This window comes from Rhipicephalus sanguineus, chromosome 2 (genome assembly GCF_013339695.2).
Source record: "Rhipicephalus sanguineus isolate Rsan-2018 chromosome 2, BIME_Rsan_1.4, whole genome shotgun sequence".
NCBI lineage: Eukaryota > Metazoa > Arthropoda > Arachnida > Ixodida > Ixodidae > Rhipicephalus > Rhipicephalus sanguineus.
In genome coordinates this window covers 50,767,369-50,790,835 of record NC_051177.1, presented here as the reverse complement: position 1 = coordinate 50,790,835, position 23,467 = coordinate 50,767,369, and the positions used below count along the sequence as shown (strand labels likewise).

The 23,467-nt window shown below is 46.0% G+C and overlaps 1 protein-coding gene across 4 annotated transcripts in view; it reads right to left on the bottom strand.

The window, feature by feature from the left end:
• LOC119382926 (sodium-dependent dopamine transporter) overlaps window positions 1–23,467 on the bottom strand; it is a 116,028-nt gene that overhangs the window by 5,160 nt on the left and 87,401 nt on the right. For all 4 annotated transcript variants that reach the window (XM_037650844.2, XM_037650843.2, XM_037650845.2 and 1 more), the window contains 10 exons: window positions 17,085–17,225; window positions 15,459–15,602; window positions 14,400–14,514; window positions 13,253–13,385; window positions 13,052–13,186; window positions 12,123–12,351; window positions 4,051–4,298; window positions 1,520–1,619; window positions 1,050–1,150; window positions 246–425 (listed from right to left, as the gene is read on the bottom strand). In XM_037650844.2, coding sequence (XP_037506772.1) covers window positions 246–425; window positions 1,050–1,150; window positions 1,520–1,619; window positions 4,051–4,298; window positions 12,123–12,351; window positions 13,052–13,186; window positions 13,253–13,385; window positions 14,400–14,514; window positions 15,459–15,602; window positions 17,085–17,225 — 1,526 coding nt within the window. The remainder of the gene's footprint in view (window positions 1–245; window positions 426–1,049; window positions 1,151–1,519; window positions 1,620–4,050; window positions 4,299–12,122; window positions 12,352–13,051; window positions 13,187–13,252; window positions 13,386–14,399; window positions 14,515–15,458; window positions 15,603–17,084; window positions 17,226–23,467) is intronic.

Genomic DNA, 23,467 nt, shown 5'->3' with positions numbered 1-23,467 from the left:
ATTTCATACTTGACTTGGAGCGCAATAGAAACGATGACGCAGGGAGGTAAAGCCAGACAGAACAAGAGTCTGAAGTCAGCCAAGAATTAATTAGTTCATTAATGGTGGTGTACGCATGTTTAAAAAACTCTACCGGTAGTTGTGGTCAAGGTTTGTTTACAGTGTGAATGATTACTGAATATTTTTCTGGTCTGGTTATAAAAACAAGAGAGAACCACCGATAAAAGACTTCTTGCATCACTTACGTCCCATCGATTCCCGTCCGTGTAGCAGCCCGTGTAGACGGTTTTGTAAATGACGTATCCCGGAATATGGCAGATGACCATAGCGAAGAGTGTCCACCCTAGTATGGGTCCCCAGAAGGAGTTCTTGAAGAGACCAGACGAGATGTCTGGACTCCCAAATATGGTGAACACCAATGTGACCTACAGCGATGGTGAACAATAGAAATGAATGAGCTTGATGTGAATTGTGCGTACGAATTCAAGAAACCTTTCAAAAAAGATGGCGAATTCTGCAAATTAATGCAGTAGCGCGAAGAATCAAACGGACGGCGAAAGAGCAAGACTGTGTCCGCTCTGTCACCGTCCGTGTGATTCTTCGAGCTACTGCATGGATTATGTACTTAGCCCATGAGTCCGCTCTTTTGAATTCTACAACGCATTCGGTTAAAACTTAGAAATTAAATGCCCGTTTCACCGACCCATCTACAAACAGCGTAAACACTCAAAGACACGAGGAAAGCCTCACGACACGAGCGCTGTGGCGTCAGTTGTTCCTTGTGTCTCTGTGTCTGTGCGCTGTTTGAAGATCATGCTATACCAACTAGTTCGATTTGCTACGCTGCTCATCGATGCATCCGCATTGCGGCATCCGAAGGGAAGACGCAGTGTGTACACTACGCCGCGTCTTACGATGCGGAAGGCCACTACACCAATATTATTGTCCTTACACAACCAAGGTAAATTGTGCCATCGTGAACGTGACTGACCTTAGACATATCAGAGAATCACTCGGCAAACTCCAAATTATGTACAAACTTCACCTACCAGAATAATACCAGGAGTGACGAATGACCAGATAACCATCCATCCTCTCCCAAGTGTTTGCTGAAGAATTGTGTCAACGTCTTCGGCAAATTGCTTGAATCCTGAAAGGAAAAGAAAAAAGAAAGAAGAAAATGAGTTCTCATTAGCGCAGTGTTGCCTAATGTTTGCCTGACTTTTTATTTATTTCTTTTTTTCTGTTGTCCCGAAGTATTATCGTGTTTACATGTACAAGCTACCTTAATTTGAATTTTTCTGCATGTTATAGCGAATTTTTCTCAACTTCCTGAATGGCGCCGTCTGCGCTCCGGATGTAGTAAGTTAGACCGTAAACCTTGGAGTATTATTTTATTGTCTAGTCATACTTACTGATTACGATAAACGCTGAAATTGCTGTTTATTGAATATGTTGCACCCGCATAAAAATATGCTATAACAGGAATGTTCGATAACCGCAGAACAAGCATGCTTACCGTATATCCAAGTTATGACGACGCATTCAAGGAATCCCAGCATTAACGCAGTCCAAGAAAAGACATAGGCGTCCATCACCGCCAAGATGTGAATTCCGGCCTGCATCAAAGTGGAGCATGTTTACTGGTCATTGAGTTTTCTCTGTTAAATTTCGAATGTTACATATTCACTAGCTTCGATGAATGTTTGATTAAAATACATAACAAACTCGATAACGCAGGTCATCGTAATAATGCTAGATATTATAATATGCACTTTACAGCATCATTGTTAATATTTTAAAAAAAGTAAGAACACCCAGTAAACTTGTTTGGGTGAAAACATGTTCGCAGGGTTATTATACAAGCACCGATGCGAAATTCGGTCAATGCAAGCTGCAAGAAGTGCAAAGCAACAATGCGCTAAAAAGAACAGCCCGGAAGTAACAAGGGAAAAGCACGAAAGTGATGCTCCAATCAAGTACGTGTACTGTCTGCGAGCGTTAGACTCTGCCGACTCCCCTTATGGCGTCCACTAATTGCTGTGCCGGCGTCGGCGTCGTTAGCTGTGAGCGAAAAGCTAACGGCGTTGTCCGTGATCGAAAAATCGCGATGGATGGATGGATACAACTTTATTGAATGTCCGGCCAGGTTTAACGCGACACGGCCTTAGGTCCGCCGCGGGGGGACGTCATGGCCTTGCCTCAACGCCACCTCACGGGCTTGCTGAACTGCACTCGCGATAGATGACAATAATAAAAATCATGGGTCCGGGCGGTAATTTAACCCAGGCCTACTGAGCGGCAAGAAGGTGTTTCAAGGACCGGCGTGGCGTTTGCAACTGTTTCGGAAAATATCCCTATACCACGGTGTAAGAGAAATAATTTTTCTTACACCGTGCTCTGCACAGTTGCGCTAGCACATGTAATATAGCGCAGCAGAAGCGTAGAATCGCGCCGGCCGTCGCCCCTTGTAAATTGAGCAACGAGTAGGTTGTTCAAAGGCCCACCTATTACAAAGCTTTCAGGCAACATTAATGATCATAGTCAGCAGCAACAACATCAACAAAGCGACCAGCTGCTTACAGTTGCGTAGGTTCACGTATAAACGCTCTTAGATTTGGCGCTGACTAATCATGGCGGCACTTCGCTACTGTACTTGCAGTAGGCGTGCATTCTAGGATAGTTTAAAACGGCCGATGTTACGCGCATTAGACGTTCTTTTCCTCGCGACACGTTTGTGACGTCCAAAAGAAGCCAAGCCTGCCTGGCTATTGAGAAGGCGATGCGAACGGGGCCCGATTACGGTATCGGGTTCTACTCTTAAATGTGAATCTCAAGCGTCCTCCAAAAGTTTTGCGCGTTCCACTGCACAGGGGGCATACAAGCATACTAAACAGATTGTTGTGTTAACACGATGGCTCGTTTCGCAGAAATTCCGGTGTCGGTGTAGGTGTCGTCGCTTGTGAGCAAAATATCAGCGTTCTCCGTGATCGAAAAATCGAGAAAGGTGCAAATAAAATAAATAATAAAAAGGTTTGGTTCGAGTGAGAGTCGAACCCAGGCCTTCTGCGTGGCAAGCAGGTGTTCTACCACAGAGCCGCACCATTGCTTGAAACAGATTCGAAAAAAAAAGCAGTATATGAATGTCTTGTAGTAGTAGGAGCCTCCTTGACGCATCTAACACTGCGTGGCAGAAGCGTAGAATAGCGCCAGGCGTCAAAACGTGTGAATTGCGCAACGAGTGGGTGTTTTAAAGGCCCACCCAATACTAAACGCTCTGACATATTTAATCATCATCGTCAGCAAAAGCATCAACAAAGTGAGCAGCTGCTGATTCGCGTGTTGCCTTGCGGACGCGTAGCGGGCCCCTTCGCAGATTCGCAAAAGAAAGAATTTGGCGTAGTGCGCACTGCGCAACTGCATCTGCAGTTGACATTCTAGGATATGTTGAAACGGCCAGTGTTACGTACACAGACTTTCGTTTCCTTGCGGCACGGTTGAGACATACACCGAGAACCGAAGCTAGGCCAGCAGTTGAGAAGGCGATGCGCACGGAGCCCGATTTCGCCATCGCATTCTACTCTGAAGGCGAAGCTCTAGCATCTTCCAAGTTTTTTTTTTTTAAATTCTTGCTTCGTCTTTAGGACATAGACGGTTAACAACTTGTCGGAGATATTAAATCTGTTCGTGTAGACGCTATGTTTTGTCTAGTGCATACGTAAGCAACCTGATTTCCCGTCTCTCATTTGTTTTCTTTATCTACTCCCGTGGAACACCACTCCCCCGCGTAAGACACCGAGCTGAAAACTTCAGGTCGCCCTTCATGGATTTTATTTGCTACTGCCGCCCTATACTGGTCATGACAAGGCCAATGGCAAAAAGATTCAGCAGCACAAGGTCGATTATGCACCGGCCATCGCACATAACTGCCGCTGTACTGCACGGAACTAGTGCGATCAAGCATAACTGCCACAAGTTAACTGTAATCAATTCGGACGTTGTAGTGTCGATGCCAATGATGCGCCAAGCGTACACAATGTTTATACTCACAGGCGTGGTGAACACAACACCCGCGGCGAACAGCACGCCGCACACGCCGAGCACGAAGAGGCAGTAGCGCTTGCGGATCTGCGCACTGGAGAACTTGTCGAGTAGACAGGTGAGCAGCGCGAGCATCATCTGCTCCATGCGGCCCAGGCAGAGGAGGGCCAGTAGCGCGAAGAAGAGGATGGAGCACACCACCGAGCCCGGAAGGCTTGTCAGTGCAGCGGGGATCACCGCGAACAAGGTGCCGAATCCTGCGCAAGGTACGCCACATTGTTGCCTTTGGGAGTAATTCATCGTGTTCCGACGAAGTAATTCATCGTGTTCCGACGAAGGATAAGACCAAACAAAACATTGTGGTTAGGTTTGCATCTCGCAAAGTCAGAGACAGGGTCCTGAAAGCAGCTAAAAAACACAGACTAAACACGTCGTCCTTGGGTTTGAAAGACAACCTTCCCATTTTCATTAATGAGCATCTGTGTTCTGCAAACAAAGTACTTCTGAGCAAAGCGCTGAATGCAAAGCGAGAGCATAAATGGAAGTTCACTTGGGTATCTGATGGGAAGATACTCATGCGCAAAACAGAAAATTCGCGTGTAGTTCATGTGACATGTGCTGAGGACCTTGCTCAGGTACAGTAAGGGTGAGGAAAAAAAAAAACGGAACGATGGATTTCCCTCATTTTGATGCAACACGCCAAGGGCGTGATTTCTTATCACTGATTCACTGCAACCTGCGCAGTATTACTAAAAACCTAGACTTGCTCTTAAGCTACATATCTCAACATACCTTTTCCTACGACATCATCGCGATATCGGAAACATGGCTTAGAAAGGGTGAAAAGATAAAAATACCTGGTTATACCATGTTATCGCAACCAAGAGAAAGCATAGCACGTGGCGGTGGTGTCGCGCTTTTTATACGGGACAACATAAGCTTCCATTATCTACCTGACTGTTCCTACAGCTGTCAAAGCGCTGAAACCCTCTTTGTGAAGCTTGAAAATGGCGCTGTTATAGGTGTGGTTTACCGTCCGCCAAACTCATGTGTTAACGATTTTATCTCTCTGATGGAAAGTGTTATTGACCCTATAGTATCTGTCCACAGTCCGATTATTATTTGTGGTGACATGAACATCGACCTGTCTAGAGATGCTTGCTACGACTATGTATTTTTTCTGCAATCTTTCAACCTTAGGAACGTGATTTCATCACCTACTCGAGTATGTGACAGGTCTTCGACGCTCATTGATCATATCTTATGCAATGTTGATCTTGATGTGCGGGCAGGTGTTTATGACTCTGCAATAGCTGACCATTGCCCAACATATTTGTTTTTGCCTCGAGATTACATGACTCCTCTTCGCCAAACAAATTCTAAATACTGCACAAGGGTAAACTATTCACGCGTGCGTGAAATCCTGAACACTACGTGCTTTGGTAACCTATACAGTGAAAACGTTCACGCGGAATGTCAAAACATTATAGACTGCATTACTCAAGCTATAGAAAAATCTCGGTACAATTCTAAGCACAACTATGACTACGCCATATGCCCCTGGATGAATGATAGCATACTGCTTTTAATAAAAAGGAAAGATTACTTTTACAATAAACTAAAACACAACAAAGCCAACAAGTATTATAGAGGCCAGTTTAAGTTTTTCCGAAACAAATCAGTTATGTTAATTCGGAAAGCAAAGAAGAATTACTACACCAACCTAATTAAGCGACAAAACGGTGATGGAAGGCAAATATGGAGAATTGTTAGAGATGTAGTAGGATTAGAAGATAAACGATATGTTACCCCAGAAAATGTATCTGTTCAGACTGCTAATGACTTTAATGATCATTTCTCAAGAATCGGTGTGAACATATACAAACAGTCTGCCCTAACAATTTCCACAACCAGGCTTGAAAGATCTATTGAATATGACTTTCAGTTTCGTGAAATAACACTTGATGAAGTAAAATCAATCGTAGGAAAGTTATCTGCAAATAAGGCATCTGGACCAGACGGTATTCAGGTTAGGATCCTGAAAAACAATATCGATATCTTGTGCAGGCCCCTTTGCCACGTGTTCAATCACGCAGTGAGCATGAACTGTTACCCAGACGTATTGAAAGTTGGTAAAGTCATTCCAGTGTACAAATCTGGTGACCCGAACCACCCGGGTAGTTATAGACCAATAACTATTCTCAGTACAGTGAACACCCTATTCGAAAAACTCATTGCATTACAACTAAATGCATTCTTTGAGAACAATAACATTATCTGCCCGCAGCAGCATGGTTTCATTGCAGGTAGATCTACTGCAACCGCCGTTTCAACACTTTCACAATTCATTAACACCGCTCTAAACAGGCAGGACGTTGCAGTATCAATATTTCTCGATGTAAGGAAGGCGTTCGACACAATCTGTCATGCTAGACTATTTGAAAAGTTAGAGTCCTATGGAGTCGTTGGAAACGCGCTTCAATTCATCCAGAGCTATTTCCACGCACGTAGACAGCAAGTTGTAATTGGCAAACATTGCTCTACTTTTGCTGATGTCACATGCGGAGTACCACAGGGATCGGTTTTGGGTCCCATTTTCTTCTCTTTATACGTCAATGATCTACCGCTGGCTCTTAAATTCACAAAAGTCCTAATGTATGCTGATGATACAGCATTACTTTACTCAGGTAACTCACTTCCTTCACTGCAAGACGTTATATCGAAAGAAATGACAATAATAAATAAGTGGTTTACAGAAAACAGGCTAGCCATAAATACTGAGAAAACTCAATACGTCGTATTTCACTCAAGCAGAAAAATAGTGAACTACAGCAGCCTTAATATTTCTCTGGCCAACCAAACTCTGAATAGGGTCGACTCATTCAAATACTTGGGAATTCTTTTTGACCATCACTTGCACTGGAGAGACCAGATCAATGCTGTGTGTAGAAAACTAGCTTTCAGCTGTTATGCACTGGTCCGTTCCCGCCAATATTTTCCTCGTTCTCTACTTCGTTGCATATATTTTTCTCTGTTTCATTCACACCTCGGCTACTGCTGTGAGGCCTGGGGCCTAACATACAAAACTTATTTAAGACCTATACTCCAGTTACAAAAACGTGCTTTAAGAATAATAACACTCTCCCCCGTTCATTACCCCAGTGGCACCCTATTCAATGATCTTCATATTCTCTCATTTACGGCGCTAAGAAATTATAAGGTAGCTTGCCTAGTTCACAAAATACTGTACACAAACTTTCCACTACCCAACACCATATTCAACTTCCCGCGTGCAAACACCAGACAAACAAGTCAGTTAAATTTAAATCTTCCTCCCTGTAACAACGTTTATGGCGAACGATTGCTAGAATTCTTCGGAGCTGTAACCTGGAACACTGTGCCTCTGGAAATAAAAACTACGCGTAACTTCAACCTTTCTTGCAAACGCTTTTTCTTGTCTAATGAATTGTAATCACCTTCCGTACGTAGATTGTACATCACTGAAACTTCCATATGTATAAAACCAATCATTTTTCATGACCAATCATGTGCGTTGCTAACTTCTATGTATTTTCTCTATTGGACCAGCTACTAGCCACGTAGGCTATTGGTCCAAATATTATGTACGCATTTTTTGTATACATGTCTTAATAAACTCATTTTGATTTGATTTGATTTGATTTGATTTGAACTTCTTCAATTCACGTTGTTTTAATGCGAGTAAAGTGGAAGAAAGTGTCAGCGATAGACTATGCTGAAACAAATAGTGTTCATGGGTAATGCGAGTGGAGCCCCTCTTCCAGGGCCCCTATAGCAACTTGCCGGGCTTGGTCGAAGGTCGCTGATTGGCTTCCCACGTCCACTTGCGACAATCGCGCCTCCAACGACTAATTGTTGAGTGTGTCGTTACGTAGCGGTGAGAAGACGTCTGTCAGACGCTGCGTGCATTGGTAAACTATATGTTCGTGCGTTCGTGTGGAGCCGTGCCACGCACAAAGCAGTTTGAATTAGTTAAAGATAATGCCAAGGTGTTTCTCTCTCATTTTCGCTTTAAAAATAAGAGAGAGAGAGAGAGAGATAAAAGCGAAGGAAAGGCAGGGAGGTTAACCAGGTTGTACCCGGTTTGCTACCCTACACGGGGGAGGGGGAAGGGGAGAAAAAGAATAGAGAGAGCAAGGATGAAAGAGGGAACAATTTATACGAGCACACACATCAGAGTTCACCACATACACGCGCAGACAGTTACAACCGAGAAATATTTGATATCCGTTCCTCTGCGGTTGTCCAGATATAGGCTACAATCCGAGATGTTAAAAAAGGCTTGCAAGGGCTGGCTCCAAGAAATCCACAACTTCCAGAGCGCACTGAGCTGACGGAGTTGTAAAACTTCCGTTACAGCTGGGGGTGCGCGAATATTCGAAACATTCGAATAACGATGAAAACATAAAACTAGGCCTACATACAGGGCACAAGAAGAAATATGTGGATGGGACCAGCGGGACTAACAACTGATTTATTTGGATGACGCCTTTTCCCCACGACACCAAAGCGCATGCGCACCATCAAACATAACCGTACATTGTGTAAGACAACTTAAGAAATTCAACTTCTTTCTTCTATATGTGTAACGAAGCTTCACTGATACACTTATCAGGCCCGTATCGTATAATATGCAAGGCTTCGATTATTTCCCGCGCCCTTCTGTCTTTTGCACGGCCGATGATCTTTGCCTGCCTGAAAAGCGGCACGCATTTCCCTTTTCCTGTTGTTTTACAAAACTAGCAATGCCTCGGGAGGTGCATCCCACTGTGTTGAGTGAGGGAATAGCTGTGCTCCTGCAGACGCTTATTAATGCAGCGTCCCGTCTGCCCGACATATACCAAACCACAGCTAAGTGGAATCTCGTAGACGACTTCCGCTTTGCAGAGCACGTACATATTTCTGTGAGCTATTCTACAGCCTTCTTTCTTTCGAAAGCTTTTGTTGTTGCTGGTTAGTGAGCAGAGACGGGACAATTTACAAGGCGCAGAAAAGTGAACGTTCACATCAAATTCCTTTCCCACTCTCTCCCGGCAGTGCGAGATCTTGTGCATATATGGAAGAATATCAAACTTCCGCCTCTCGCTTTGATCGAGCTCTTTGTATTACCCCTAAGGGTCTTCAACAACGATTCCGCGACAGGCTTGAGAAGAGTGGGAGGAAACCCGGCACTACGAAGCCTCTCCACCTGACTGTCAAAACTGAACTGAACCATGAGCGGACAAGACTTAAGAAGGGATGATCTCAGACACGAGGATGCGATTCCTCGCGTAACAAGCATAGAGTGGCATGAATCGTGAGGTAAAAGAGCCTTCTTTGACCTAGGAAAGTGTTCCCAACATAAGTGGTCTTCATCATTAAAAAATAATTCCAGGTCTAAAATTGTAAACGGGAACTCTCGGGGAGTTCACAGATGAAATTCAAACTAGACTCTGTCGAGTTAAAAGACACTAAAATTTCATAGGCAACCACTTCTAGGTTATTACCCGGGTTGGTATTTAAAAGGATTAAAAAAATCATCCACGTATCTAAACACACACGTGATGCGGTCATCAGTAAGGATACGCGAGGGCGAAACGTCGAATTCAGCTGAAAAGATCTCTGTGAGAACAGGCACCACACTAGAACCTATACATATTCCTCGGCGTCATCCGAATAAATCTGTTGTTACTCTGCGCTGGTCCCGTCCACATCTTTCTTCTTGTGTCCCGTATGTAGGCGTAGTTTTATGTTTTTTTCTGTCTTACCAACTAGCACCTTGCCGTACGCTTCTCGAATAACGAATCGGATATTGCCCTATATGACTCGGTCTACGAATGCAATAATCACTACTCATAACAACTGATTATTTCTTAAATTATTCAACTCGCCAGCTGTGCACAATAAAACATAAAATTGGAGGAAATGTGTCATAGATTTCACGTTGCTGCCTTTACGGAGACAAATCTTGTCGAAACATTGCCTCCAGCGAGATTCTTCGTTCAACGATTTCTGACCACTTCAAGGGTCCACTTTCCCCTGAACTTCTGTCTTGTTCGAATTGTTAAAGACCATCAATTTCGCTTCACATTAGACCTATATTAAGTGTACATACAACTACTCGCCGATCTGCGCAGCCACTATCAAGGCAACCGGGCGCATCCGCCGCGTGGCCATCCAGATAGGGGGCTGCCGGCGGAATCTGGTACGTGTGGGCATCGCATGACACGGCTACTGGGCGCGTATCAAGCCAAAAGATACGGCCGAGGTGACATTGGAGTTGCCGAGGGCGGCACATCCGGGAAATCAGAAAAGGAACTGAAACAAATGCTAAGCTCCAGTTCAACAGCACGCCGCAATTAAACCGAGATAAAAAAATAAGGGCCGTTTTAGATCGAGTACCTCTTTTTTAGGTCGCCTGCCAGCGCCTAATCGGGAACGGACACTGGAGAGCGAGTTCATGCTTTGTCGGAAAATTACGCTGAAAAATACGCTGCTGATACCGGTTGCTTGCCGAGCATGTCACGCATTATCAATAGCTGCACATTGTCCAGCTATCAGCTGCTTAAAAAACCTGCGTTGCGTAAGCCGGTATCGTCAACTATCTGGAGGAGCCGCGAAGGGAGTCATAGAACGCTTGAGCAATATCTCTGTGCAATAGGCGTGCGCTGGGTTCCCCATCGGAGGGGGGGGGGGAGGGGGGGGGGGGGGGCAAAGGTTCATCGCAGCGCCCCCCCGCCACCCTACTAAGTCAATGTATGGGGCAGATTTCGCCCCCCCCCCCTCTTAGGTGACTAGAAGGGTCAATGTACGAGGCAGATTTTGCGTCACCCCCTGCCTCCCCTGTGCGCACGCTTATGCTCTGTGCAACAACCGATTACTGATTATCTTAAAAGCACGAACGTCAACTGACTGCAGAGTTCCGCAACATTTATTTCCGGTTACTAAAATTTAAAACGCCAGAGGCAGTTGTAAGCTACATATTTATTTATTCGTTTAAGGTGATTAGTCAGTCTGAGAGCTCCACATAGTACACTGTAGAAGGAGTTTCCACGTATGTGATTAACATTCGCAGTGAATTATCGACGATCGTCACGGCTCGAAGTCTTGAAACACTTCACAGTGTACTGGACCTTTAAGCCGAAGTTGAATTAAAATAGGCAACCAGAGCACACCGCAAAAACGCACGAAAATTTAACCGTACTACATGGACCCCTTGTTGACACGCAACCATTGCCGGCAGACACCAACCACGTACACCGTTAAAATAGCGTTACACCTCGCCATAAATCATTACATGAGGGTTCAGTTAACATCCGCGGACCAGTACTTACCGCGTCCGTGTCTCTCTGAAACAGAGGTTATGCGGACATCGCAGGAAAGCGAGAGTACCAAGACGGCACAAACCAGGTTTTTTCGATTTGCCGTCCAGGAGTGTTGAAGACTACTTTAGTTACTCCTTCCAGCCAATCAGCGTTCGCGAAAGCAGTTTCCCATGCAGGCATAGGTAGTTCAGAGCGGCAAATTGAAGTGACTCGCAGTATTACTCTACAGCGCTCAAACCTGCGCTCATTCTGGCTGCCATTCAGAACTCCTGGGCGTTGACAGTGCGGACCGTGAACAGTGATTCGCTTTGGATGATACGTGCACTTTAAACGGATACATGCGCATAAAAATTTTGTGAGTCACACGTACTGTCTAGCATTAGTGCACCTTGTAGCGTCTCGCATGACAATGACAATATAAGTGTGGACACGTACTGTCCAGCATTAGTGCACCTTGTAGCGTCTCGCATGACAATGACAATATAAGTGTGGTTCGTTGGGCTACTCGGTCAGACATTTGACAGAACAGCGCAATTGACAGAACAGCGCAAAAGGAGACGTAGTACAAACGAAGGAACAGCACTCGCCCTGTTTTACAATCACATAAGGTCCCTGAAGACCTACAGCTATGCGTGCGAGGACCTTCTTATTGTAAATGCAGTGATTAAACACACACACGCACGCACGTACCGACCGGCCGACCTATCAGAAGGCAGGCTGGTCAGGTGCACAACTCACCTTCCTGCAAGAATTTGATACATGTTCTGTTGATGGCCTTGGAGACAAATCCCAGGCAGGAGAAAACCACCACGCCGCTGAAGAAGGAGACGACAATGTTGACGAGCACCACGATGACCGCATCGTGTACGAGACCACGGTACTTGCTGCCGCGTCGCCCCAGTAGCTGTAGCAGGCTTGTGCCAGTGCAAAGGCTCAGGGCCACCTGCGCCGCCGCGTCGTTCCACACCTGCGAAAGCCACATGCCATGCAATTTAACACTCAGCAGTCCAATTCACATACCTTCACAGAATATAAAGATAATAATAATGTTGAGGTTTTACGTCCCAAAATCGCGATATAATTATCAGGCACGCCGTAGTGGAGGGCTCCTGAAATTTCGACTACCTGCAGTGGTTCTAACCTATCTTGAACTCTTCATAGCGCCTGTTAAGTTTGTATTAATTACTACCGTACAAGCATCATCCAAGGCCAAGTTTTAGCCTCTCGCCGTAGTGACAGCGTGCTGCGCAGCTGTCATAGACGACCATGTTGGCACTTTAAATAGTCGATAAATTCCCTGACACACGCGCCTGCACGTTCCACACACTGACATTCGCGGGAGAGAGGTATGTATGTGAATTCTGTCCGACACTGGAGCACTGGGCTGCTGTACTACAAGACAGGGGTTCTATCCATTCATCAGTAACACATTTCTTAAAGCCTTACACGTGTAGTTGCACATTAGAGGTGCAAGTCCAGCTCGTGATGTGTTGAGCATGCGCGACGGCATCGCAATATGCACGATATCGCAAGCTTGCAAAAGATACAAAGAATAGAAAACTACATCTATAATTGAGACGGAGCCTCATGCGCCCGATAAACGTCGCTCTTCAGTAAGACAAAAAAAAAAAAAAAAGCAGGCTCTGCACGTGCGTAAAATCACTTACGTCTGGTTTCTTCAGGGTTTTCCATTCAAAGGAAAAGAAGTAGTGTAGTCCATTCAAGAAGCCGGGGTCGCTGGTGATGGTTCCAAAAATTGCGCACATGAAAAGTATTAGCACTATGGCAGGTAAAATGGCCGTCTGTAAAGAGCAGAGCGGAAAATTGTTACCGGAGGCGAAATGGCAAATATTGATGTTTCAACTCACCTTTCGGAATGATATCTTTCCCCGAATGACGTTGAGGTAAGTAACTATCCATCCTCCCAGCAGACACAGCAAAAGGGGCCATGAGACGGTTCCCAGGGAGCGGACTTCGGACGTCAACTTGGTCACTACTTCACTGGGAGAAATTGGACGTCGCGTCACAAATCTATCCTCTTTCATAAAGTCATCAAACCCAGATTTAAGAATAATTACGAACACTTAAAATTAAGCATGTATGGACATTTCCCATATGTGCGTTCAGGTAACTTGCCCTCACTTGAAATAATGTCGTGGCTCCGGGACATACAAGAGTGTGGCACTGGGACAAGTCACAACACCCGGAAAGAAAAGTATCTTAAGGCTCAAACACTTGTACCCGCCGCATATTTTGTGCCTCGCAGAAAATATAGGTGATTCGATGCAATCATGGAGATTAACATATATGCCGATAGCGATGCATGTGATGCCGCAACCAGATGGAATGAGGGTTTGGTTACGGCACAGCCGACGGCGAGCGGACATTGGCGGCAAGCATGCGATAATGACAGGCCACATGCTATCGGTGTCCTGTGTTCCACATGACTCGCAGCCCTCGTCCAAAAATTGCCGCCTCCCTCAAGCTATGGACATTTTAGTTGATAGGCGGCGTCAGGCGATCCGAAAAGTTGTCCCGCAAATTGGCGTGTCCCCAACCATGGTGCAGTCCCTGCGTTGCATAACCTCCGCTCCGTCGCGTCATCCGTTCAGTGCCGAGCAGTTTCAAGCGTCACATCATACCCAGTGTAGTTGCTGCTTTCGTGCTACATTGCTATGAAACGATGGATACCACGTGAGGCGATGAAATTTGCGACTTCTTGTCGCGCTTCGTAGTACATCGCATTGCAAGGGCGATTCGTGCACAATTACACTAAAAGCTTGAAAATGAACGTTAATAAGGACTTCATTTGTTGCTTATTCACATCAATCTTCTCTAACGTTGTCGGTGTGATTTTCCGTGCGATTTGCAACGGAGCTGAAGTCATTATGACCTTTAGGTTTCAACTCTTCACAAGGCAAAAAAAAAAAAGAAGTCATGCATCGATTTGTGTAATGCATGCAGGAAGACATGTGCAGCCACCGGTATAAGTACAAGATATTGGGAAAGTCTTACTGAAAGTACACCTCGCTTGGCGCCCGGACCCAGACGAGATCGGTGTCGCTGCCGTTGCCCGTGAAGTTCGTCGGGATACATGGGTGGAACATTGGTTCGCCGGTGCTAGGACAGCCTGGGCATCAGAAATGACAGGGGCCTCCGTTATTGCCAGTACGGACTACAACTGCAGCATGGTTCCTTTGGTTGTTTCTTTCACTGTGACAACGAAATATTCAATTATAGCCATGCGCACCACTCTGAAATAGGATTTGTTGGCACGTTCGGTTCTAAAATAACGGGTTTCGCGTCTATTTTAGGACACGCACTGATTTAGTATACACCCGCAAGAGAAAAGAAACAGAAACACGGTTTCGAGCAGCTGGAATGTGTTTCTTGCCAGCCCTGTTAACCTGTGTTTCTCTCCGTTCCTCGTGTAGTGACATATTAAAAAAGTGAATGCTGCTCTAAGATCAATATGAAACAACTAGCTCAATTTATTGCTAACTCAAATTGGTTTTGGTCGTCCCCACATCATTAAGTTCTGATCTGTTTCATTAGCTATCTTAGATGTGGTCCCATTACCTAGAGATCCCGCATCTGTAATGCGAACACACTACCGTAGGAATTCATTCGAGTACTTGCCTGTAGACGTTAGCAATCACCGTCCTTTAGCAGAATTCCTAACAATCTGACTGTTCAACAATGCAGATGTTTCGGCTGAAGTTCTCTACCCGCTGCTTATACTGAAACCTGACTCGAAATCCCGATGCTCCGATTCAAAAGAGTGGTGGGGAACAGCTAGTATACTAGCTTTGTACATGTCCCGCTGTAATGTGATTGAAGCTGGTCCCGACAGCCAGGGCTACACTTCTGGCGTCCTCTGCTTAATTCTGTATCTCTACAACTATATATATTATTTAGTACTTAGGATACAAATGCAGTTAAATTTTGCCGCTCAGACGATAGGAACGCATAAGTGAGTAACAAGGTCACCGCGGTATACCGCACGACTGATAGCGAACGCGATGCCGTACCTAACTGGTAAGGAGATGAACGATACGAAATGGAAGCGCTTACCCTTCACGACGGTCTCGTTGCCACAATGGCTCCACGGAAGTGTCTCCTGCATCGAGGAGAACAGGTACAGCAGCACCCAAGTCAGGATGGCCATATAGTAGATGGACATCAGCGCCAGCAGGCTTGAGTAGGCGTAGCCCACACCTGCGGAACAGGGGGTGAAAGAGACGTGTGGAGAGACGAGGCGGTACCGGTTAGGTTGTGCCAGTATTACGCCAAGATTGAGGACGTCAAAACTATTGTAAGAACACGGCATGCGATGTTCGGACGTCTTTCCGGAAACTAGGTTTTGAAAGTTCGTCCGAACGATTAAGCTAGACAGCATGGCCGTTCGTATGCTGTATTAAAGTGACGCAAACAATCGAGAAAGGTAGTTCACCTGTGTATTACTTGCTGAGACAAAGATTAACAAGATGGAGGCATGAGACCTGATATGATTAACAGAGGTCGAGCTATGGGTGCCTCAAGACAATGTTTTGACAAGGGGACTTTTCTTCAGGAAAGGAGCTAATATTCGGTCAGGAAGATTGGTCTTTACTGGAGAGAGCACCGTAGAGCACAACTCAACACCTTAGGTAAAAAAAGCATGTCCTAAAGACGCGGACAAGAAATTAAGAAGACGCAGGAGAGGCCAGTACCAGTGCACGTGTCCTCGTCTGCAGTGTTACTTAAGATCAAGCTCCATCTTTCTCTACGAATGTCAGTTCTGTTGTATACACGGTCCCTTGTCAAAACACTGGCTGTACCAACTTTCTTTATTTTGACAACTTTTCTGTTGAGTTGCCGTGGTGGCCAGGGGCGTAGCAAGAAATTTATTTCCAGAGGGGTGGTGAGCTTCTATCCCTTTTTTATGCTCGTTAGTGAGTTTTGGTTTGTTTGGATGAGCGCGTGTACATATATACATACAAAACAAAAATTTCGTGGGGGGAGGGAGCGGGCTGAAACTGCCCCTCTGGCTATGCCAAAGGTGGGGACGCGGTGCTATGCCAAATGAGGTGACGCAGACTTGCAAATGTGCTAAGCCTATACCCTCATGGACATCGTGTTCTTTTGACAGCGAACGACAGCAGGCTACAGGACGTGAAGCAATGTAAGGCTGACCCCTCTGCCACCTCGAACAAATCTCTTTGTCACCTTCACCTAAGCAGACAAAGATTATTCTTCGTACTTGTAGTTCTCCAGCCTTTAATTTCCCAATCTTTCCGGTAAACGTTAGGAGAGCGCCATACGTCGCGCCTAAAACAGGAAGATCAACCTCGTACACCTAGGAATCTCTAACGCATATTTACAAGGCAGGCGCGTGTGAGCGGACTGTGAATAGATAAAGAGACACGGAATGAAAAGAAGAAAAGCGAATCCTGCAGGCTCTGTGCATTGCGTGGGCGTATAGATAGCGAATGCCACACACACTTCAAGGGGCACTTAGCACCGATCATCGGCAGCACCCATTGCGACCGAGCCGCTGATTGAGCGTAGTGCAGGAAACGACACCTTTATTGTGTGCAACGCTGACGATAAGGTGGCCCTACACAGACCTGGGCTCGATCAGCGCACTTTTCGATGAAGAGGCACCCATCGGGAACGCTAATGGAAGCGCGCAAGCGGTGAAACAGGTCGTGCACTCACCCTTGAAGATAGGCACGAGGTGTCCCAGGCATTGTCCGCCGCCCTTTTTGTTGGCGTGCAGTCGCCCGATGGTCTGTTCCAGGTAATAGAGTGGGAATCCCACCAGTACGAACAGGATTATGCACGGAACTAACACGACGCCTGCAAAGTTGTGAGAGAAACAGGACGTATTGTTAGACAATTCCGTGGATTTACGCGGAAAAGAGTAGCGAGGCTTTTACGCAAGAAGTTAGAGGATAAATGTGCTTCTACAAGGAATATATCTAATGTGGAGCAAAGCGATTTCCTTTGATCGGCGGTATCATGACTATTTCCGTGTACGTTCGACAGTAACAGTCACGCACTTCTGGAATACTGCAGTACTTCGGTAAAGTGACATCGCCTTCTGAGGCCAAAGAAAACATGTGGTGACTCAAGTCAAGGTCAGAGGCTTGGTCTTGTTGGAAATCCATATCGGTAGACTTACAGCGCGAGGACACAGAAACAAGAAAGAAGACGACACACTGCGCTATGTCGTCTTCTAAGTCTATTGTCATGACTCAGGTCAAGCCGTTAAGGAAGTGATCCGCCTTTAATACAGCGTTACACTTTATTCTTCTGTTTTAGAGGACGCAGGTAAGGCCTTTACGGTGTAGATAAGGGCTAGAGGGGTGTCTTCAAGGTTTTTGAGATATGCAGATGATACTCGATTTAACGAAGTGATGACGGCGCTCAAATTGTTTCGATAAATCGGGAATTTCGTAATATCAAGAAAGGGATTATTCGGTCTTTCGAAATATCATACTGTAATATTGTAACGTAGCGACGCAGGCCAGGTAGGCGGTCACGTGAAGCTATGACAGACTACCGATATGCGATGACGCGGAGAACGAATGCAGTGACCATAGCTCGGCACACTCACTCATGAGTGCACTCACTCACACTCACTCACACTCATTTGAACGTTGTGAGTGTGAGTATGAGTGAGTGCTCATGAGTGTGAGTGGACGTGAGTGTGAACGTGAGTGAGCACTCATGAGTGTGCGTAGGCGTGAGTGTGAACGTGAGTGAGTACTCATGAGTGTGAGTAGATGTGAGTGTGAACGTGAGTGAGCACTCATGAGGGTGAGTAGGCGTGAGTATGAACGTGAGTGAGTACTCATGAGTGTGAGTAGTTGTGAGTATGAACGTGAGTGAGTGCTCATGAGTGTGAGTGGACGTGAGTGTGAACGTGAGTGAGCATTCATGAGGATGAGTTGGCGTGAGTGTGAACGTGAGTGAGTACTCATGAGTGTGAGTAGTCGTGAGTATGAACGTGAGTGAATGCTCATGAGTGTGAGTGGACGTGAGTGTGAACGTGAGTGAGCATTCATGAGGGTGAGTTGGCGTGAGTGTGAACGTGAGTGAGTACTCATGAGTGTGAGTAGATGTGAGTATGAACGTGAGTGAGGACTCATGAGTGTGAGTGGACGTGAGTGTGAACGTGAGTGAGCACTCATGAAAGTGAGTACATGTGAGTATGAACGTGTGTGAGTAGGTATGAGTATGAACGTGAATGAGTGCTCATGAGTGTGAGTGGACGTGAGTGAGTACTCATGAGTGCGAGTAGGAATGAGTATGAACGTGAGTGAGTGCTCATGAGTGTGAGTGGACGTGAGTGTTAACGTCATTGAGCGCTCATGAGGGTGAGTAGGCGTGAGTATGTACGTCAGTGAGTGCTCATGAGTGTGAGTAGTCGTGAGTTTGAACGTGAGTGGGCACTCATTAGTGTGAGTAGGTATGAACATGAGTGAGTGCTCATGAGAGTGAGTAGTCATGAGTATGAACGTGAGTGAGCACTCATGAGTGTGAGTAGGTGTAAGTATGAACGTGAGTGAGTGCTCATGAGTGTGAGTAGGCGTATGAAAGTGAGTACTCGTGAGTGTGAGTGGACGTGAACGTGAGTAAGCACTCATGTGTGAGTAGGCGTGAGTGTGAACGTGAGTGAGTACTCATGAGTGTGAGTAGACGTGAGTATGAACGGGAGTGAGTACCAATGAGTGCGAGTAGTGTGAGTAGGCGTGAGTATGAGCGTGAGTGAGTACTCTTGAGCGTGAGTAGAAGGGAGCTGTATGTGAGTAAGTATTGACGAGAGTGAGTGGACCTGAGAATGAACGTGAGTATCGACTGTATGTTGCCATGAGTATAACGTGAGTGATTACCGATGACTGTGAGTAGACGTGAGTGTGAACGTGGGTGAGCTCTCATGAAAATGAATAGACGTGAGTATGAATGTGAGTATCGACGAAGGTAAGAGGACGCGACTATGAACATGAGTGACTACCGATGAGTGTGAGTTGGCGTGAGCATAACAGTGACTGAGTGCTCGTGAGCGTGAGTAGACCTATGAACGTGAGTGAGTACCAGTGAGTGCGAGTAGGCGATAGTGAACGTGAGTACTGATTTGTGTGAGTAGGCATAGTATGAACGTGAGTGGGTACTCATGAGTGTGAGTAGAAGTGAGTACGAACGTGAGTGAGTGCTGATGAGTGTGAGTATACATGAGTGTGAGCCTGAGTGAGTGCCGGTGAATGTGTGTATCGACGGCTGTGAGTGGAAATGAGAATGAACGTGAGCCCCGATGAGTGTGAATATAAAAGAGTATGCAAGTGGGTGAGCACCATTGAGGGTGAGTGGAGTGAATATGAAAGTGAGTGTGTACCTAACTGTGCGAGTAGAGTGAGTATGAAAGTGAGAGCCGATGAATGAGAGTAGACGAGAGTATGAAGATGAGTGATTACCGATGTGTGTGAGTATACGCGAGTGTGAACATGAGTTCTGGGAGAGTGATAATTGAGTGTGAATACGACCTGTGAGCGTGAGTAGATATGGATATAAGTGCGAATGTATGAGTGTGAGTATGACTGTAATTGAGTATGACTGTATCAACATGAGTTAACGCCATTAGTGGGAGTAGACCTTATTATGGACGTATCGGTTAGTGTGGGTAGGTAAATAAAACTGAGTGATTGAGGAACCATGGTGTGTGCCTTTGAGTGGTAGTCGGCATGACTTTGAATGTAAGTACTCAGGAGTGAGAGTTGAGGTTAGTATGAAGGTAAGTTAAAAGCACAAAGGAATGTGTGTCAGGGGTCGGCAAAGTTTATGGCACACACTCACTCGTTCACTCAAAAAATATGCTGCTTCTTATGGGGCTCACTTGGTCTCAAACTCCCTAAAACACTATTCAGCCAAGCCCACTTACATTCAGGCTAAAGAGAGGTTTCCTCAGCCGGATTCACGTGGACTTAGAAACATCAGATTTTTCTCCAAGTGAACGCACGCGGACTCCACCCTAACAATATTGAGAACTGCCAGGCTCGCTTGGACTCAACGTCACCAGTTCGTCCCAAACGGTCTCACTCAACGACTACAAAAAGATCAACGACCATAGCTCGGCACACTCACTCATGAGTGCACTCACTCACTCACTCACACTCATTTAAACGTTGTGAGTGTGAGTATGAGTGAGTACTCATGAGTGTGAGTGGACGTGTGAACGTGAGTGAGCACTCATGAGTGTGAGTAGGCGTGAGTATGGACGTGAGTGCCTATGAGTGCGAGTAGGCGTGAGTATGAACGTGAATGGGTGTGTCTATGAGAGTGAGTAGGCGTGAGTATGAACGTGAGTGCTTATGAGTGTGAGTAGGCGTGAGTATGAACGTGAGTGTCTATGAGTGTGAGTAGGTGTGAGTATGAACGTGAGCGAATGCCTATGAGTGCGAGTAGGTGTCAGTATGAACATGAGTGAATGCTTATGAGTGTGAGTAGGCGTGACTATGAACGTGAGTGAATGCTTATAAGTGTGAGTGGGCGTGAGTGTGAACGTGAGTGAGTGCCTATGAGTGTGAGTGGGCGTGAGTATGCACGTGAGTGAGTGCCTATGAGTGTGAGTAGGCGTGAGTATGAACGTGAGTGAGTGTCTGAGTGTGAGTCGGCGTGAGTATGGGCGTGAGTGAATGCTTATGAATGTGAGTGGGCGTGAGTATGAACGTGAGTGAGAGCCTATGTGTGTGAGTAAGCGTGAGTATGAACGTGAGTGAGTGTCTATGAGTGTGAGTAGGCGTGAGTATGAACGTGAGTGAGAGCCTATGAGTGTGAGTAGGCGTGAGTATGAACGTGAGTGAGTGTTTATGAGTGTGAGTAGGCGTGAGTACGAACGTGAGTGAATGCTTATGAGTGTGAATGGGCGCGAGTATGAACGTGAGTGAGTGCCTATGAGTGTGAGTAGGCGTGAGTATGAACGTGAGTGAGTGCCTATGAGTGTGAGTAGGCGTGAATATGAACGTGAGTGAGTGCGAAGGCTGAAAATATTGGGGTGAGTGAGTGTGAGTGAGTATTCTCTTGCAGTGCCGACCTATGGCAGTGACTGTGTGAGCAGGTCGAAACGAGAAAGATGCGAGGAGATGATCAGTGCTATATGTCGCGTAAACCATGAAATAATCAAAGCAACCACAGCCGCATCTGGCACCATGCGGTATGTAAGAGCGCTATCGACTGCCGAGTACGTTGTTCCGTGCATGGGCGCAGCGTGTAGCTTCGTCAAAATAAAGCTAGTGCCGTAACTAGGGCGCCCAGATGATTTAACACGATAGCGTTAGAGCTCACACTCGAAGAAAAACCAGTCTCGGTCCTAATTAGAAGGAAGTCACCGCTTTTTCACTGAACTATTTCAGCACAAGCTTCATTAAATCGGCTTTGGAGGCTAAATTATTTGGTTAATTCGGGTTGATGGCAACACTGATCCCTATGGGTATTTGCCAGGGAATGGAAATTTCTTCGCTAGATCGGGAACTTCGTAAAATCGGGTTTCGTTAGATAGAGTTTCAACTGTAGTTGAAAAGACGCTTGTTGCTGAAGATATTGTTTACGCAAAACAAGTGACGCGGCATGAAAGAATTGATACTTCGCCATAGAAGAAAAGGAAATTGACAAGCACCCGTTTGTAGCACGAAGCCACATAGAAAAGATATTCTAGTGTTTCTAGAAAAAAATAAATGACCTGTCACTTGTAGCCGCCGGGATTACACAATAATACTGACTAGGTTAGGCCCAAGTTTCATCCTTATACGCTCGTATTCTTGCCGTAAAGAAGCGACGAAAAAGAAAATTGTGGCAGACATTTGTGTCACGTACCTTAATAAAACTTCAAGCAAGGTTTAAGTATGCTGCAGTATGTGGGAAAAGTTATAGCTTTGTTATCTGTGACGTAAGTTTAGCAAGTTACAGCACCTAAAAGTAACGGAGACGGAGAGACGCAAGCCATAAATGGCGCCTCACCAGGCCCCATTGCAAGTTTTTACTGCACGCTGGAAATTATGGGGAACCGTCTAATAATTGAGGCACCATTCATTCATCGATTTCCTTGCGCAGTCACAACTAAGCTGCTTATAAACGTTTAATCATTGGAATGCGTATGCCGAAAGGACACCAATGAAAATGTCATCGCGTCAGCGATAAATGATGCAAACATAGGCGTGCGCAGGGGAGGGGGGGGCAGGGGGGCGGCCGCCCCCCCTAGTCACCTAGGAGGGTGGGGCGCTGCGATAAACCTTCGCCCGTCTTCGCCACCCCCCCCCCCCCTGAAGGGGAATCCTGCGCACGCCTGTGGATGCGAATAATAATAAATAGCGGTGACTATTTCGATCTTGTTATAGAACGGAGCTTCTAGTTTAGAGCACACCTGGAATAAGCTCTAAAAACCTCGATATTTTTGTCAGGCGGAAGTAATATTAACGACAATCGTTTGAAATAGATATTGGCGACGTTATCCCTTAAGTAAAAGAACTATGAAAGCCATCTGAAGGGTATTCGTGTCACTTAAAAAGAGAGACAGATAAATTCTTTAGAAGCTTCCTTTGAGAGTCCACTCCGCCTTCTTTGTTTCTCTCTCTAACTCGCTCGCAATACACACGTGCACGCACCCACGCACACGCACACACACACATGCACACACACGCGCGCACACACACTTATTCACCGGCACACTGGCACTCGAGATAACCGTCGTATGTTTACACATTCTGAAAGCGTTCTCCGGCCGGACGGCACCTACACAGCCTGCTTCTGGTACAGTATCTTACAAAGAGGGCACAGGGCAGTGCATTACAGGTACTTTTCCTAGCTTTCGTGACCTCAAAGGGTGCGGTGGTACCCGAAAGCACGCGGCTTTCACTGTACCTTATGCGATAAAGCTTAATCGCACCACTGCACTCGGCCGCATCGAATAAAGTGCGCGGGTTCAGAGAAAAAACTTTGAACATCTCCCCGAAGGGAACCCTGATGGGATGCGAAGCAGCAGCGGTGCGCACGACGTTGACCCGGTTGAAACGGGCGTCGACGCGGGTGCTGTAAGAACGGTTTGA